The 19,682-nt window shown below is 36.0% G+C and overlaps 1 protein-coding gene across 1 annotated transcript in view; it reads left to right on the top strand.

Moving 5' to 3' along the window:
• Positions 1–19,682, top strand: part of LOC308679861 (kelch-like protein 29) — a 263,473-nt gene that overhangs the window by 53,882 nt on the left and 189,909 nt on the right. The window contains exon 3 of the mRNA XM_081347670.1: positions 7,492–7,830. Within this exon, the coding sequence (XP_081203796.1) occupies positions 7,549–7,830 (282 nt within the window). The 5' untranslated portion in view covers positions 7,492–7,548. The remainder of the gene's footprint in view (positions 1–7,491; positions 7,831–19,682) is intronic.

Below are 19,682 nucleotides of genomic sequence, written 5' to 3'. Positions count from 1 at the left end.
ATCTTAACACGTCGTATGAAAAAAACTTTGTGGAACGGATACCCACTAGGCCACAACAACCAGAGCCTGACCTAGTGTGAACTGTCTAGGCACAGCTAGGAGGAGAGAACCTGTACACCCGGTGTAGAAGGAAGGTGCAGACTATAAAACCTCATAAAGGTATGCGGTGTAGCCCAACCTGCAGCATCTCATACCACCTGCAGGGAAACCCCGGAGAGAAGGGCCTTAGAAGACGCCAAACTCTAAGCAGGAAGGAGAGATAGAAAGAGCTTGGAGGTCCCCCACTCTCTTGAGGGACATAATAGCTAAAAAGAAAGCTACCTTGAGGAAGAGAAATTTCTTCGGAAGCTGACTTTAAGTGGCTCAAAGAGGGCCAGAGACAATCCTTCGAGAACCACTGCCAGATCTGCAAGCCACGTACACCTTAAGCGTGGACGGAGAAAAACCAGCAGAGAAGCGATTTTGGTGGAACTCCAGCACTGAAGCCACCGGACAGTCAACTGGGTCCATCCCACGCTCTCTACACCAGACGGTGAAAACATTCCACTTTAAGCCATACAGTTTTCTCGTGGATGGACCGGAGTTGACTATGGTCTCAACCACTGCAGCTGACAAGTCAGTCTCTAGGTACTGAGTTCCCTCAGGGGGCCTAAACTCTCTTAAAACTCATCTTTGATCGCCATAATTATATATTTAAACTTTTTTTCCTTGAAAAAAAATTATTCATGCCTAAAAGCTTGAATGTAACTGTACACCCTTGCCTCATTTAGTATATGTGGTGAATATATACTATGAATATGCAAATTAGCCCTGTCTCCACAGAGATCCACTTGTTGACGATCACACGTTGATGTTGAAGGTAGTTTGTGACGTCAGAAACACCGGCGGTTTCCACAGTGTTTTTCACCAACAGTGTTTTTGAGACTATCTTTGGTTCACTGCAGTTTTAAGGAGAACATACTCAGCAATGGTGTTGACTTATGAATTTGCACATGGTTTGCTGCATACAGCAAAATACAGCAAAAACAGTAATATTGTGAAATATTTTTACTATTTAAAATAACTGTTTTCTATTTTAATATACTTTAAAATGCAATTTATTACTTTGTTGGCAAAGGAATGTTCAGCATCATTACTCCAGTCTTCAGTATCATATGATCCATCAGAAATCATTCTAATATGCTGATTTGCTGCTCAAGAAACATTTATGATTATTATCAATGTTAAAACAGTTGTGTACAATTTTTGTTCAGAATACTTTGATGAGTAGACAGCTCAAAATAACCACATTTATCTGAAATAGAAAACTTTTGTAACATTTTAAATGACTATACTGTCACTTAACTGTCCTTGCTGAATGAAAGTATTAATTTATTTAATTTCTTTAAAAACAATTTTTACTGACCCCAAACTTTTGAACAGTAATGTATAATGTTACACAGTTTTTTTTTTTTATTACAGATAAATTCTGTTCTTTTGAACTTCAAAATTCAACTTTGCCAACACAGGAATAAATTGCATTTTAAAATATATTAAAATAGAAAACAGTTATTTTAAATTGTAACAATATTTCACAATATTACTGTCTGGCGAGCAGGACGAGAGCCGTGAGAGATCGGCGCGAGGCCAGTGGCGTGATTGATGATGAGCGACACCTGCGCGACGCACAGGTCTTGTATCTTTCACGGAGGAGCGGAAGCATAAAAGGTGGAGCGATGACTGTGAAGATCGAGAGAGGACCAGGCCTGGACTGTTTTATTTGATGTTTTGTTTTATTATGTGTGGCGGCAGTCGTCAGTGAGGGGCTGCCGTATTTACTTTCATTTTGTGTTTATTTATTTATTAAAGTCTTTTAAATGTACGCCTCCTTCTTCCCATAACAACTAATTACGTTACACACTGTTTTTGCGGTATTTTGGAGCAAATAAATTCAGCCTTGGTGATCAGAAGACTTTGTACTTGTCTTAAAAAAACTTTTACAAAATCAAGCTTGTTCTAAAACTTTTGAACAGTAGTGTGTGTATATTTGTGTTTATGTATGTGTTGTAAAATGTATACATATTACATACATGTTACGTGTGTGTGTGTGTGTGTGTGTGTGTGTGTGTGTGTGTGTGTGTGTGTGTGTGTGTGTGTGTGTGTGTGTGTGTGTGTGTGTTTAATGTATATTTAAATAATGTATGTTTTTTTTTTTTTTTTTTTTTTTTTACTTACAGTGGATATAAGAAGTATTCACACCCCTGTTAAATTAAACTAATTATATTGATATAAAATTAAATGTGAAAACTTTTGTACATTCAATGTAAAAATAACAATCTATACTATATCACTGAAAACCAAAGTGACATTTCAGAGAAAAAAAGATATATATTCACAAAGTTGATACACATTCACCAAACATGTTGATTTGTCTCTGTTATCAGCATCAGTGTGATTATTTTGTGCTGCTGTCACACGTCATGGCTGGACTGATCTGCAAAGCTCTTGGTATCTATAACTCTCTAGACATTCAGACAACATGTGACCTCTTGTCTTTTGTGCTGAATTCAAAGGCAGAATCATAAAGAATGAATCATGCAACAATGGAGATGCTGACCAGACACTGAATTATTATGCTATGTCTGCATTCGTTCATTGCTTTAAATGGTTCCAACCAGCTGTAAATTTTGATGAAAGGCTGCCACATTGTATGTGTTAACTTATAATACGATAAATTAAATATGTTATAACACCTTCAGAATGAAGTAACAGATTTATCTAATTTAACATTAAAGCTGTGTGATTCTAAAGATGAGATGTCCTTTTTTTACAGCTCATTTATTTATAAATCAAATCAACTGCTTATTTGCAGAATTTGCCTGGTTAAAATTATCACTGAAGCAAAAAGTATTAAACATTATTTACTAGTAAAACACATACTGATGTTATTGTTTGTAAGCATATTAACTGCATAAGTGCATTTTAATGTATCCAATGTTCAAATAATTTCAGATTTCGACAGATTCAAAATATAAGATTAATTGCTATTTAATTACTATAAAAAATCATATGATTAATTCTCATTGACACATTGATAGTTTTCAGGTGACATGTCCACAAGAGGCACAAGATGCATTAAATAAACATGAAAAAAAAAAAAAATTCTGTTGGTCATTTGCAAAATGACATTGCTTTGCTTTTCATGTTTCATGGCAGTTTCGAAGTGAATTAGCATCTTCGGTTTTCTCCGGAACAATTAAATAAAAAGGTGACTGTGGCAACATATTTATTCATTCAGTTTATTTTACAAAAATATTTATTTACAATACTAGTTACAATACGAATATTAGTAGTATTTGAACACCCTGCTATCTTGCAAGTTCTCCCACTTAGAAATCATGGAGGGGTCTGAAATTGTCATCGTAGGTGCATGTCCACTGTAAGAGACATAATCAAAAAAAAAAAAAAAAAAATCCAGAAATCACAATGTATGATTTTTTAACTATTTATTTGGATGATACAGCTGCAAATAAGTATTTGAACACCTGAGAAAATCAATGTTAATATTTGGTACAGTAGCCTTTGTTTGCAATTACGGAGGTCAAACGTTTCCTGTAGTTTTTCACCAGGTTTGCACACACTGCAGGAGGGATTTTGGCCCACTCCTCCACACAGATCTTCTCTAGATCAGTCAGGTTTCTGGGCTGTCGCTGAGAAACACGGAGTTTGAGCTCCCTCCAAGGATTCTCTATTGGGTTTAGGTCTGGAGACTGGCTAGGCCACGCCAGAACCTTGATATGCTTCTTACAGAGCCACTCCTTGGTTATCCTGAAATATCTGCGTACACACTAAACCACTGAAACCGACTCAAAACGATGTAGCCTAGTATACATACCAGACCATGCACTGTAATTCTGCCACAGACATACACTAAAAACGGAGAAGACTTAAAGCATGCGCATAAACCTTGCTCGCTATACAACAATAATATTAGGCACAGTAGCTTCTTTTTTTTCTTTTCTTTTTTTATCAAGAACTTTGTTGAACAATATGAACAACCATAAATGGTCTGGTACAAAATATGAGTCACGATATTCGATAGTTAACGGATGCATAAAGCTTGCCACAAAGAACTGGCAAAAGTAATCATGTGTCAAATATAGCAAGGAGACATTTTAATTGTTTACTAATCAACTAGTGTTTTATGTGTCAGTCAAAGATGTTGACAATGCTGACTCGTCATCTTCGCAGATGATGACGAACGTGCCTATAGAGAGAAATGCACACTTACAAGAGAGTTGTCTGTTTCTTTTCGTTTTGAATTGTTTTGTTTAAAAGTGGACATTTCAACCTTTCTAGATACATTTCTGAGTTTCGGTTCATTTATGAGACGAGCTCAGTTCACGAGCAATGCAAGTTATATCGCGCCGGTGCCTCCATTTCCTGATTAAATCGTCTTAAATGCGTCTCCGCGTGGACAGAAACCAATGTAATCTTCCTGATTTAATCACGTAAAGCACAAGTCTAAACACAAGCACCACTCTTCTGAATGATGGTAACCACAAACCTCCAAGAGTTTGTAAACCAATTGTTTGTAAAACATATTTAATATTTACAAATTCAAAAAAATAAATAAATAATGTTTTACAGTGTATAAATAAAACGACATGAAGAAAGTTATTTCCAAAATGTAATTAATTGCACAGTCTTTGTTTTAGCTGCTTGTTTTAGCTGCTACCAATTGCACAGAGTCAAGAAATTACAACCACCCACCCCCAGGTCTGCCGATTCAACCCCCAATGCTAATCGATCTCCTCTCAGGGAATCAAAAGAAAACCGGTTTTTCCAGTTTTCACCAGCGTGTGGGCAGGGTTTTAATCCCTTGCAGTTCCTTTGTTTAAATGCTATTTAAGCAAATATACTATACATACGCTTTAAGTTATTTCAAATTAATGTTTATAGCTTAATTTGTTGATATCGCGTAACTTAATTTGACATATGTTGATATAACCAACTGACATTGTAGATTCCATTGCATGCCAGGAAGAGGCTTATGCTTTGTTTTAAGTAATGAGCATTTAGTACTATAATATAGCCGCACTCAAGCGCACGACCGCACGCATAAAGCTTGCCACAAAGAACCGGTAAAAGTAAATGTGTCTAAATACACTGTAAATGTAAATGTGCATTACACGCTGAGTTTCGGTTCATTTATGAGATATCGCCGGCGCCTCCAATGTCGTGATTGTCTGCTATATTTACTTCTTAAATCCAGGCAATTGGTTCACGAAACATTGATTAAAATTAAGACATAATTAATACAAAACGAAATTCGATTTAAAGAAAGGCAGCTGTTCTGTTTGAGGTCTCTGTGAAAGTTTTAAAGCAGTCTTTTAGTGCCGCTTTTAGAGTGCTCACGTCCATAACCGTAAACTGACACGTTGTTTTTTCCCTCATAAATGCGAACACGAAAATTAAAATAAAATGAATATTATAATTTTTTTTGTTGTGTCAGACAATGATTACAAAAATTTTCTCTCATATTGCTCCTCATAACCACTGAAAACGGTCAACGGAAGTTAAAAGTGGTGGGTACAAAATGACTTATGACGAAATCTGGTGGGTACACGTACACTGTCTTTGTATCTCTTTAGAATATTGCTTTTAGAAAAACTTTTAGTTTTTTTACTTTTACTTTTAGAAAAAAAACAACCTAATTATGAATCAAATTATTATGAACAAGTAATGAATCTGTGTCAAAATTCGACAACACAAATAATGATCAAAAAGCGATATAATGCACATCTCAGGTTAAATTAATTATATAAAAAACAGGGAACATTTTGTAAAAGCAAAACTGAACAAAATGCATACTTAAAATAATTGTATTAGGCTATGTGTTACCGAATATTTAATACCACTTCCCCATAATGTTGTAATTATTATTTTAAAACAACATCTGTCAAACTGTCAATCAGATACCTCTTATCTGGTCATTTTAATTTTATTTTAGAAGTCATAACTGTTGATCACCCTTTGTATGGAATTTGTGAATATGAATATTTAGAAGATTTACAAACTGTCGGCAAGACCTCAAACCAACCCCTGACATTCTGAGACTAACGTGGAAAAATCTTTATGCTTAATGCATTAAGACAGTTCAATTAAAATATTTAGTAATAATGTAATGGCAAATCAGATGCGCCCAAAATATAAATGCTACGCGTTGTGCTGCAACATTACCTCACAAGAAATATCTGCACAAGAACAATCACACAAGAAATATCTGCACGAATTAAGAATCTGGGTAAGTCGCATTATTTAATTGCATTATGTTAGGATGATTTTGTGTATATATATAAAAAATACTGCTGGGTTTTTACAGGCAGAGTCACGAGTATTATGCTCACACTAAATTCTCTGTTGCATTTATATAAATGCGCATTGCATGCACAATCATCTTAATAGTTGTACAAAAAAGTTATGCGCTGGCAAGAACGTCACTTTGCTGTTTTAATAAAAGCAATGTTAAATATTCTGCATGCACTCATCTCCTGGAAACCACAGCAATGACAAAGCATATAAAAATTCGTAAACGTTGTCCAATACCCCTTCTTGTCTTAATGAACCTTTTGCATTTACAAATATTTTCAAATGTCTGTATAATACAGTAGCCTACTGTAAATATTTGTGTCTATTACTATTTATAATTTATATTTTATTGTGGATGTTTTCTCACAATCATGACGTAATGTGAAGTAAAAGAAAAAATCTAATGTAAAGTTGTTTTTTATGCGCCACCTGGTGGATATTCTGTGAAGCGAAACACATTGAGGGATTTTTTTAGGCCCCCCCAAAGCACTTGCAGAATTCTGCGAGACTCTACGAGACGAATTGCCGAATGCCGCGGGAGAAAAGGCGCGTTTTTAAAGGCCAGATCTGTATTGTGATTTTCTGGATTTTTTTTTTTAGATTATGTCTCTCACAGTGGACATGCACCTACGATGACAATTTCAGACCTCTCCATGATTTCCAAGTGGGAGAACTTGCAAAATAGCAGGGTGTTCAAATTCTTATTTTCCTCACTGTATATATATATATATATATATATATATATATATATATATATATATATATATATATATATATATATATATATATATATATATATATGCATTTAGGTTGACTTTGAAGGAGTGTTATTCATGTATGTATGTCATTGAGATACTATTAGAGTTTGGTTAGAAGAGCTGGTTCTTCAAATGTCATAATATAAGTTTACAAGTCATGCACTATGATAGTGTTTTTTGGTCATAACATAATTTAATATTGAATCTACTGTATGTATTTATCTTGTATGTACAGTATAGGTATGTTTTTGTGTAATTTCCAATGAGCCTAGGTTTCCATTTTGCTGATCCTTCCCCATATAATTATCTTTATTGTTGATGTTTATTTGTAAAAGTAACAATAGTTTTTTGAGATATTAATAGGTTTCTTCTTCTCCATTAGGTTTTTTCCAGCTCCCCGTGAGCAGAAGTGTCTCTCGTTCTCCTGATCCGCTCTGTCATGATGTCACGGTACCATCAGCGTTTTGAGCGGGATTTCCGTGGCGTGTGGGAGCGGAGGGAGCGTTGCATCACCAACAGCAGCTGCGGCGGCACCGTTAACGGCTGTGTCTCCACATCTGCCTCTTCCGTCCCCAACAGCGGCAACAATCGTCCCGGCCTCCTCCCCCTGCCCATCATCCCCTCGCTGCTGCCCACCCCGGTCACTGGGACAACCAGCACGTCCAATAGCGAGCTGACCTGCAAGCGATTAGCTCCCACCTGCACGACCTCCACGACTAAGGTAGGACTGAACACACCTGTGGCCACTGTCTCATGCTGCGTTTACTCGCCCTCGTGTCATTCCAAACTGGTATCATTTTCTTTTCTTTTTTTGAAACACCACAGAGAAATGTTCAGGCTTCAATGGTAATTCACACTGCCAAGGACTTAAACTGCCCATGAAAGTATCCATATGACTCATGCAGGTTTGGTTTTGTGGTTAAGTTTGAACTATACTTTTATAGTTTTTTATTGTAGTTTTTATCTTTCTGTTTTCATTTTAATTTTTGGTGAAGTTTTAGTAATTGTGTTGTGTTTTTCCATTTTTTTTATTAGATTTATATTTTTGTTTTTGTTTTAAAAAGGTCTATTTAGTTTGTATTCATTTTATTCAGTTTCAGTTTTAGTACATCAAGTTAAACTAAATAAAAATTAGAAATTTTGCCTTGGTAACTAGCTGAAATAAAATAAATAAAAAAAGTTTTGTTTTTATATTTTATTTTATTTCTAGCAATTCATTTTTTTCAATGGTTTTACTTTTAGTTAACTATAATAACCCTGCTTTTCGAAACCCATTTTGCTTCCAATCTGAAATATGTCTGTGTGTAATAGGAAGGGAAAAGTGTAAGTAAGGGGGAGGCATTTGACCAAATTCTTATTTCACAAAATGAGAAATGTTATTTCACGATAATGATATATATATATATATATATATATATATATATATATATATATATATATATATATATATATATATATATATATATATATATATATATATATATATATATATATATATATATATATATATATATATATATATATATATATATAAATCTTTCTGTTTTCATTTTATTTTTCATTTTATTTGTGTGTAAAATAAGACACAAAAAATATATTGTGATATGTATGTATATATATATATATATATATATATATATATATATATATATATATATATATAATCACAATATTTTTTTGTGTGTTATTTTTAGGGCTGCACAATTAATAAAATTTCTAATCGCGATTACGATTACAGATGCCACGATTACAGATGCCACGATTACGTAACCGTTCAAAGCCAAGATTACAAAAGAAAATCCACTCTGCGTGCGTGTGTTTAGAGCATGTTAGGCTATGTTATGAGAGGCGAATCACGACTACATAGGAAAACCCAGCACAATAGGAACTACCAGGCAGTGACGTAAGTGTACGCTGAAATAAAAAGTCTTTCACCTCAGAAAGAAAAAGTCTTTTCACCTCACCTTTGAACGGACATTCCTTTCTTGTCAGTCGTTACAGACCCCTTTTCAGTTGGTAAACATGGTGAAGTTTTTTTGTGGGCGGAGCTTAGGTGGTGGCAGAACGATCCCTCTGGCCGCTTCACTAACGTTAGTTTTCCAGTTTTGTTAGCTTGTTTTTTTAACAATGACTGGAGAAAATCCAATGTTATCTTAATGTGCAAGGTCACTCAATGTCACTGTTATTTTCAAAAGTTAATTTTAACAGACATCCCAGACCCGTACACGTTCATTCAATGGATGGACGATCTGACAGGATTAACGTTAACGCTACCTCCGGTTGAGTGGCCTGACTTCTACACCTACCCGATAGAGAAACTGAGCGTAAAGAGAAACTGAGTGCATATAAATCTTTAGATGCCTATAACTGTACTAAATGGTCACAAGACTTGTGTGGTAGCCTACGATCCGCAGTTCTGCCTTGCCAGCGCCAAGGCCAGACAGAAGACGACAATGTAAAGAGTGACATTACAGTGCAATTTTAATGATGTGAATATTTTCTAGAAATAAAAATTCCAGATACAGCATTTTCATTTTTTAACTATGTATTTGATTACCCTTTCTTACCAGGTTCTTCAAAAAATATAGTCACAATCAATCAAAACAATGTATACTATCATAGATGATTTACAAATAATCACAATAATTTAGAAAACATAATGCGATAAAATTTCAAATTGGAGCCTGTACTCCATCGATTCTTGCACCCAACAACACAACAAGATGACCCAATAATAATAATTTAAGCTCCTTATTATGTAGCCAAATCTGTGCTGGTTTGTATTGGCCGCCTCCAGTTTTCCCTTTGTTTTGCCACCAGCTAACACCCTGACATAACTGTGACTTCGGCTTGAAATTGGTCTATAGGCTACTGTGCTCGTAGCGCACACTCTTCAATTGCACGTGCAAATGTCGCTTCACTGTATATAAAGTGCAAAGGAAACTATGAGCATGCAACTTCGTTACGTTGTAAATTAGTAAGTCACGAAATAAAAGTAAAATACCAATAAATCACGTTACTGGTACGTCGTGTGGGATGATTTTCATTCTATTCACCAGGAGCAGTTTCCATGTTTCATTAACAGTTCTTGTTAGTATTGTGTATTCACCATGGTAACTGTCATTTCCATATCAACCCCAAAATGCCACTTTATTTTCACTTTGTGTTATTTTTTATATTTATAAATGACTGTGGTGGCTCATAGCAACATAACAAAAACTAGTTTGGGACTGCTACCTAATAGCTTTAGCATAGGCCTAATGTTTATTTATTAGTAGTTTTTACTATTAGTCATATTCTTACAATTTATGTGTATGTTAATTAAAGGGGGACAGTACTTGTGTGTGTGTGTGTGTGTTAACAATTTTTGTGTAAACATGTATTGTAATATGCCTATATATATATATATATATATATATATATATATATATATATATTAGAGGTGGGCATAGATTAATTTTTTTAATCTAGATTAATCTAGATTAATTTTGAAATTAATCTAGATTAAAATGGCTCATTTGAATTCTGCCGAAGACATTCAGAATATGTGTGCTACCCAAATAATGACTATAAAAGTAAGTCTTTGAGAACGGGTTTCTCAAGCCAGGTGGCGCATTAGACCAGGAGCTCATCTCCTGTTTCCAAAATGCATCACAAACTGCTTGAGAAAGCTGTTCTACTCATAGACTGTAAAAAGTTACTGTACTGTTACCGTCCGTAGGCAACATTAGGTAGGCCCATGTTATTATCAACTACTATAGGCTATCAATTACGGATGGGCGATATGGCCTAAAATCTAAATTGTGATGATATACATTGCAGCCTCTTGTGATAACGATATTATAATAAAACCATTTCAGAACAGGTTACACAGACCCTGCTAAACAACTGCTAAATATATATATATATATTTTTTTAAAGGGTGCATGTAGTTTTGAGAACATATATTGTGCAAAACTGTAAGTATACAACATAATTTTGCAGATAAATAAAATTTAAGTAACTTACACTAGCTGCAGAGACTTAAGTAGGTCTAATGTTTATTATGGCTTGGAGCTTATGAAACCCCAAATTTAAAATTAGAATATTCTAACTGATGTCTTTTCAGTTAAAAAGAAACACAACAACGATTCTTTAAATCGGGCGCAGACAGAGATTATGTGCTACACCACTCAGATATATTGGGAATAATACGCGCGCGCTGGTATTCAGTGATATGTTTCGTTTTGAATTTGAGGTGGCAGAACGGATTAGTCGTGTGTTAACTTACCGAACTGTTACACCACACAGTCTACGTCGGACGGCTTAAATCCGAACCAAGTCCAAATAATGAATGTTGCACCGATCTTTTACACCAGCTTTAACTTTCAGCCGTGTTTACTTAAGATGATGACGAATATGATGCGTTGCAGCCGGGTGTACCTCGCGGCCGCGGGTAGATTGCGTCATCATAGCTTGTGTAGCTTGAGCCAGCTCCCAACCCAACTTGGAGAATAGATTAACGGATAAACAAATTAAGTTTTTCAGGTACAACTTTGTTTATGTTCAAAATGTACAAAATGTATATAATAAGCAAGTACATCATGAATCCATTTTCCAAACTGTGGTTTTGTCTTTTCCTGAATCACTGCGGTACACCTATAATAACTGTTTATATTCAGACTATTTTAAACTGGTACGAGTCGTACCACTGCAGAATTGCCCAGTACCTGCGTGACTCGTCATAGACATAAACAGAGACATAAACATTGTAGCTCTAGCTTTGAAATAAACATTGTAGCTCTAGCTACAATGTTCTTCCTTAAGACTCATGCAGTTTTGTTCATTAACCACTAGAGCGCCAAAAGTTATGGACTGCAGCTTTAGCATGTAATTAAAATTAGTACAAAAATGTAATAATTAAATGTAAAAAATAAAATACTGCATAGTCTTCCCTGTATGAATTCAATTTAAATGTATTCTTATTAAAGCTAAAAAAAGGTATTCAGTCAATAGCAGTGATTCACATTAATGACACAGAGCAGCAGGCAAGTATATTAGGCTGCTGTCACTTTAAGATAAAACACTTGGATCATTATACTGCTACACATCTGGTTTACACCCAACAGTTTACATTCACTTGAGACATAACTGGCTGTGTTTACATGAATATTCTACATGATGGGCATTTTGACATGATTGCGTTTGTAATGACCATTCAAGCACAATAAGACATGAAAGAGAACTGAATTCACGATTGTACGCTGAGAGACGCGGCTTTCTGTGCATGCTCTTATGCTGTGTGTCAGTCAGCGCGTGCACCGCATTGAGTTCTTTTTCACTGCTTATTGTGCTTAATAACACATTTCAAAATCGAGCACATCCCAAATTCGCGATTGCCTTCTGAGAGAGGCAGCATTCTGTGCTCGCACTTTGGTAGTGTGCCAGTATGCACGAATACCACACAGAGTTCCTTAGTTTTCATAATATATTACGCTTATATATCGCGCTTCATGTATTTCATCACTCTGAACTGTCAGCAGTGCTATAAACCGCGATATACATGATATAGCAATACCTCTAACAATAGACATTTTATGTCGTGGTAACAAAATATATATATGTATTTGTTGTCTCCAATCTCAGTGAAAAAAAAAAAAGATTAAAGTATGTGCAGTGGCTGATCTTAGGGTCAATTTTTCTGTCATCCATCATGAAAGCCCTGCAGCCACCCCCACCACAGGATCTCTACAAGCCGTCTCTGATAACGAATAGCAAGGCTGGTTATTGATCTGTGTCAAAAAGAAACTCCCGCTACCTGCTTTCATATTGCTGGCAGGGTGGGGGAAAGAATAAAGGAATCTTAGATTTACAAATGTCTACACTGGGGAAAATGTGGGGTCAAAAGCAATATGCCTGTGCATCTTTCATTCCACATTCAAAGGCTTCTTTATGTCAAAAGCTGGACATTTTATTATTATAAGTATCGGCATATTGGCTCCACATGATTGTATGCAGAGTTCAGCATTGTTGTGAGCAGCAAATAGAGTGTACGCTGAAGTAATTTGTTTGCATATTAAGTTATGAATCTCAATGAGAAGATTGGCTTTGTGGCCTTTTCGTCTTGATCCTTCGAAGAGATTCGCTTCTCTTGTGAGGCAGATAAATTCTGTCAAATGATTCAAAAGGATCAATTTGTCGCATTCAGGCTCATTAAAATGCTAAAAGTGTTGGTGAAACTACTTTGAAAGTTTGCTACAAGCTAATTATATTGCAAAGAAGTTAATATCTAATATAGCCTACTGTACTACTACTAAAAAGCTATTTAATGGAGCAGTATCTTTAAAAAAAAAAACTATTTAATATTGAAACCAGTATAATATTGTATAATCCGAGAAACATTTTTTGTTCATTCATTCATGTATTTATTTTTATTCATTTTTATTATGTATTATGTATTTATTTTGTATGATGCATTTTTTTTATTTAATTGTTAAAAATAATTATCAATGAAACTAGAAAACAACGATTTACATTTACTCTTGTATTTAAGAACGATTTAAGCATAAATGTGAATTAAGCTGTTTTCTATTTCTATTCAATTTATTTGTGGTTTTTAGTTCGCCAGTGGTTTACTGTTTTAATGTGGTTATTAATTTATATTAATAACTGAGATCTAGCTAAGTTAAAATGGCATGGTTATGGTGGGGGTTAGACTTGCAATCTAGAAATTGCAATCTACAAGCAGTAGCACAAATAAATATTATAGAATAAATATACAAATAAGTTCCCTTTCAGTCGGTCACATTCAGCGTTACTTTGGAACTGACCGACGAATTGGGGATCGTTTTGAGAGACCAATCTACTTTGAGTATAACTAAACGAGCCAATGAACAATGATCCCTTCACCTATTCCCCGATCTAGTTCCTCTTCTGTTGGCCACCCTTAGGGGCTACTAAGGGCTACTCCTCGGGTCCTTCATTCCTTGTAGCACCTTTGGGGCTCAGTTGGATGATCAGATGTCAATCACTGCATCGAAGGCTGAGCTTGAGTCCTCCGAGGATGAAGGTTTGGCTATGTTGTCCCCTTCAGGGACGGTAGAGTTGCCCGGATCAGACCCAGATTAGACGGCTATGCTTTCCCGGGCCGCCACGAGCGACGGGATCGAATGGAGACCTCCACCAAGACCTCACCCTGCATCGAGACCTTGCCCTGCATGCCATGACGCTCCTGTAGGTCTACCTGGCCAAAGAACTTAAAGGCCCACTGAAGTGCCTTGGAACGCGCAGCTTTGTATGATGTGTTGACGTAATTTCCACTGAAACAGGAAGCTAAGGCGGGACATATTGAATGGATTCTCCCCCTTTTCAAATAGTCAATAGCGTTTAGTTTAACTCACAGACTGCATGTCGTACTTGACACCATGGAAGTGAATCCAAGCGCTGATGCTACGGTGGATTCAGTAGTAGCTGTGTGAATAAACTCCAGCCATTTGATTCTTAACCAACGTACAGTTGGAAAACTGAATAAAACTCGGGCAACCAAACACACATCTCCAACCAGTGGCGTCATTTTGTTTTAAAAAGTAGGTGGGACAGGTGTGTGGGGTGGACTGGAGGAGGTTGCTATATAATGCTAAATCAAATATATGTACAATATTTGTACAATAAAAAATAAAAAAATAAAAAAAACATTACGATCAATTTCAATAGTATGTTGGGTTTAATTTGTCATTTAACCCTATGCCTTGATACTCTCATCCCCCTTTTCTATCGCCATGTTGAACTTAAGGACGCTTACTTTCATGTCTCGATTCTCCCTCGACCGTTCCTACATTTACGTTCGAGGGACGGACATATAAGTCCAAAGTCCTACACTTTAGGGATTCCCTGCCATCTCGCGTCTTTACGAAGGTTGCAGAGGTAGCAGTTGTTCCCCTGAGAGAACATGGCGTTCACATCCTCAACTATCTTGACGACTGGCTCATACTGGCCCTGTCACGAGAGCAGTTGTGTGAACACAGGGACCTGGTGCTCAGTCACCTCAGCCAGTTGGGACTTCGGGTCAACTGGGAAAAGAACAAACTCTCCCCTGAGCAGAGGATCTCATTTCTCGGTATGGAAACTGTCCTCTGTAAAATGCACTGTGCACAAGCAACCTTTCGGGTTGTACGAGGAACAAAATATGTGAATAAATCTTACCTCTGATTCGTAGTTTCATCTGTTTTCGGAAAGCCAAACAAAGCAATTTTGCTTTCGCACACACAGCGTCTCCATGACATGACGACAACACTACAATTCACTGAAGCCTTGTCTTCTCTCTTTGCATATGCCTTCGTCCGGACAGTATTCTAATATTTCACATTGTGACATAGGCGTTTGAGGAAATACTATCCGGACTTCAATTAAGGCGTTTGAGGCAGGACTGTTCTCTGTTTGAAAGCCAAATCTTTTTTGTGTGAGACTATGAGCTTTGTAACTTTGCAGATCGTATACATGCGCAAACATACATTACAGACTAAATGAAATGGAAAACATTAAAATGCATCATATGACACAGACAAAAGCAGGTTTATTAGGTTGCCTTCATTTTAAGAGCGTATGTACGGATCAAATATACTGATACACTTGATTTCTTTCTCAACTATCTACGTTCATCTAAGACATGCTTTAGATGTGACTGTGTGTGCACAGAAAACCGTCTCTCAGAGAGTGTGCAAGTACAGAATAGTTTAACATCGCTTTAATGTTTAAATTGGGAAGATTTAAAAAGATGTTCAAATGATAAACTTTTGTGATGTTGGAACACTGGCCCAATTGGGCAAGTGACAATTCTGTCAACTGTCCCGAAACGCAAGCAAAAGTCGCAACGTGCAGCTCACTTGTAGTGCAGAAGTGATGTGCTGATGTGAAGCCATTTGTGCATCATTGGACAAAGAGAGAGAAAACACGGTACCACTTAATCACTCGCACTGTTTTCAAATTACTGATTTGATCTGAATTTGTGTGGATTCATTTACTCATCTAGCCTACATGATATAGTGCATAAATGTTTGCGACACAAATCTCCTGCATTATAAGCGCGGATCCTGCAGAATGAGTAAAACTATTCAAAATACCGACAATCCCATGCTGCAATCCAGGCCCTGTAAATATATTATTTTGTAAAGTGATTGTAATAAATAGATGTTGGTAGTGTTGGTAGCCTATTTTCACACCTCATTCATCTGGATTTGATTTGGACCCTGGTGCATTTTCTCCATTCAGTTTTTTTTTTTTGGCAAAAATGAACAGCAATGAATTGTCATCAACATCAACAAGTGTCATGTACTGAGTTTTTACAGTCAGCATGTTGAGTGTCATTTGAGTTTCCCATTAGAGTTACAGCAAGAATCTGACCGTGTGAGGGCCGTTTCTACCATCATTTCAAACACACATTCACACGCTTCTCCCATTTTAATTCCCCCCCAATCATCGCTGTCTTGTGTTTCTAGACTCAGGCTCTCAAGACGCCCCTGAAAGCTTATTGAGTATTTCAGCTGCTATCTGTAGCATGACCTCTTTCAACAGCTCCACTCCACTGAAGGTTTCATTTTGTCAGCTAAGAGCTCTCTCATTTAGATTTAGTGAAACTGCATTATGCTAAACGGGCAGTCAGAACATGCCAAAACATGCAGGACTCCTTTGAACTCTGCAGTCGCTCACGGAGAGGAGAAAAGAAAATGAAGAGCCTGCAAAGGAAATATGCTCTCATCGCAAGATCATTTGAATTGCTTGTTATTATGCTTTTGCATTGTTCCACTTCATATTCATATTACAGATAATAACAACGGGTCTGCCACACTGCAGTTAACAACTCATAAGATGGGATAATTCAATTCTATTTGGGCGGAATTCAGAATATTATGATTAAACAATAGGAATTGTATTAGTCCAATAGAAAAAAAATAATGTTTAAGTAATTATTCAAATGTATTCTCTGATAAAGAAAACTATTTCTGTAGGAAAAAAAAAAAACTATTTGTAAGGCCTTAGTAAATTAGACCAGTCAACTGGTTTTGCTTCAGGACCTAGATTTTACAGTGGACATCAAGTGATGACATCAAACCTGTTTTTTACTGTGCAAAAGTAAACCAAATTGTTGACACTTTACAATAAGGTTAATTAGTTAACATTAATTAATGTATTAACAAAGAATAACTAACAATGAGCGATACATTTGTTACAATATTTAATAAAAATACAGCTGTTCATTGTTTGTTCATGTTAGTTCACAGTGCATTGAATAATGTTAACAAATGCAACCTTTGAGTTTAATAACATATTAGTAAATGTTGAAATTAATATTAACTAAAATTAATAAATGCTTTAGAAGTATTGTTCATTCTTAGTTCATGTTAACTATGTTAACTAAGGTAGTGAACAAATTTTAACTAACAAACCTTATTGTAAATTGTTTTCCCAAAATGTATGTATATATATATATATATATATATATATATATATATATATATATATATATATATATATATATATATATATATATATATATATATATATATATATATATATATATATTGCCCTTGTTTTGCTGCTTCAATTCAACAATTCTAGTATTGATTTGAAGGCATTCTCAGTTCAGTTCTGAATCTCACACAGCCCTGCTCTGTTCTGGATAAAGCCAGACATCAGAGAACAGAGATGTTGACTTTGAGACTTGTGTATTTCTTCCTGTCATTCATAGATATAGCGGTGTCCCTCACCGGTCTGAAGAGCATTGACCCTTTTAAAAGCCATATGTCCTTGCTGTTGAAAATCATCTGCAGCCACACGCACACAGAATTCATCTCAAAGTAAAGCCGCTCCAGTCTGAAGCCTTTTCAAGGCTGCTTCTTCGAGGCCAAAGGCACAAACTAAAGGCCAAAAGTTCCTCCTTTGAACCATCATCTAGAGAAAGATGTTCCTTCTTTAAAAAAAATCGCCTCTGTTCCATAAGCGGGAGGCCACCGAAGATTCCCATCTCTGAGGATGTTCTTAAAGATGCCGCAAGCCGTAAGGAATAGCAAACTTACTTCACAAAGCCACGGTCCTGACAAATGATGGATCATCGGTTCCTGGTGCTGTGGGAGCGAATGCTTCTGCTGGGTGAGGAAGAGCCTTCTGTGTTGACAGCTGAGATAGGAATAGCAAATAAGAGCATGACAGTGTGGATGCTGTATTTGGCTTTGTGAGAGGCGGAGAGCGATGCTGCCCAACGCCTGGCGGATTAGGATCGTGGAGGACAGCCATCCGCTCAAATGGAGACGGCTTATTTGACTGCGGGAAGTGATCCTGTGCGCACACCACCGGATGGAGGGTGAGCAGAAGCATGCTGTCATAGTTTGACAGGCACTCGTACAGTTACGAACACTTGCCATTTAAAGAGACCTCGCTCGGAAGATACGACTTCGTAACGTTTTCATGTGACACCGATTATAAAGTCCCATTTTCAACCTTTCCCTACAATTTGCTGGCTGTGTTCTGCAATGCAACATCCACTTTTCACAATCCAGTCAGTTTTCAAAGGATAAAAATCAAGCACTGCCCTGTTATTTATTTATTTATTTATTAGTTAGACCAGACTACTGTTCAAAAGTTTAGTGATAAGCTTTTTTTTATGTTTTTGAAGTCTCTTCTTCTCATCAAGACTGCATTTATTTGATCAAAAATACAGTAAAAACTGTAATATTGTGAAATATTATTAAAATTTTAAAATAACTGTTTTCTATTTGAATACATTGTAAAATGCAATTTATTCCTGTGATCAAAGCTGTATTTTCAGCATCATTACTCCAGTCTTCAGTGTCACATGATCCTTCAAGAAATCATTCTATGTTTGCTGCTCAAGAAACATTTATGATTATCAATGTTGAAAACAGCTGTGCTGCTTATTTTTTTTTTTTTTTTTGTGGAAACCCTGATTCATTGTTTCAGTGATTCTTTGATGAACATAAAGTTCAAAAGAACAGAACGTATTTGAAATATAAATCTTTTGTACCATTATAAATGTCTTTACTGTCACTTTTGATCAATTTAATGCATCCTTGCTGAATAAAAGTGTTAATTTCTTTCCCCCCAAAAAAGTTTAATGACCCTAAACTTTTGAACAGTAGTACAGATTTCATTGAAAATGTATGTCTGTGTTTTAGTTTGTGGGCAATTAGTGAGCAAGCCGTTACTGTATATGTTCAGCTGCTTTACGTGAATATTGTGTGTTTCATCTTGTCAATTTCTGCAAGCACCTGGAATTATCAGCTTTTTATTTTTTTATTATTTTATTCTGGTAGTGTATTCTGAAATTCTGACCTTGAAAATTAGATGTAGCATGCAGCGTTTCCTTGCGGATACTCTTCGTGCACAAACCAATACAGAAATGGAAGTATTTTAGTAAGTTAGCTAAAATGAACCCAGAAATGTAATATTTGCCATTTGGCTTCCCCTGCAGGCGCAGGAAAAGCTCTTTTTAAGCGCATGCAGGTTGGCTGCAAATGAGCACATGTGAACTCCACAGCCATTTCTATTATAATTCCACTTGCTCTCCTGGTGTAGTTTGAA

Source organism: Scardinius erythrophthalmus (assembly GCF_964197995.2).
Source record: "Scardinius erythrophthalmus genome assembly, chromosome: 19".
Classification (NCBI taxonomy): domain Eukaryota; kingdom Metazoa; phylum Chordata; class Actinopteri; order Cypriniformes; family Leuciscidae; genus Scardinius; species Scardinius erythrophthalmus.
Note: the sequence above shows the minus strand (reverse complement) of the source record. Positions and strands in the feature narration are given on the sequence as shown.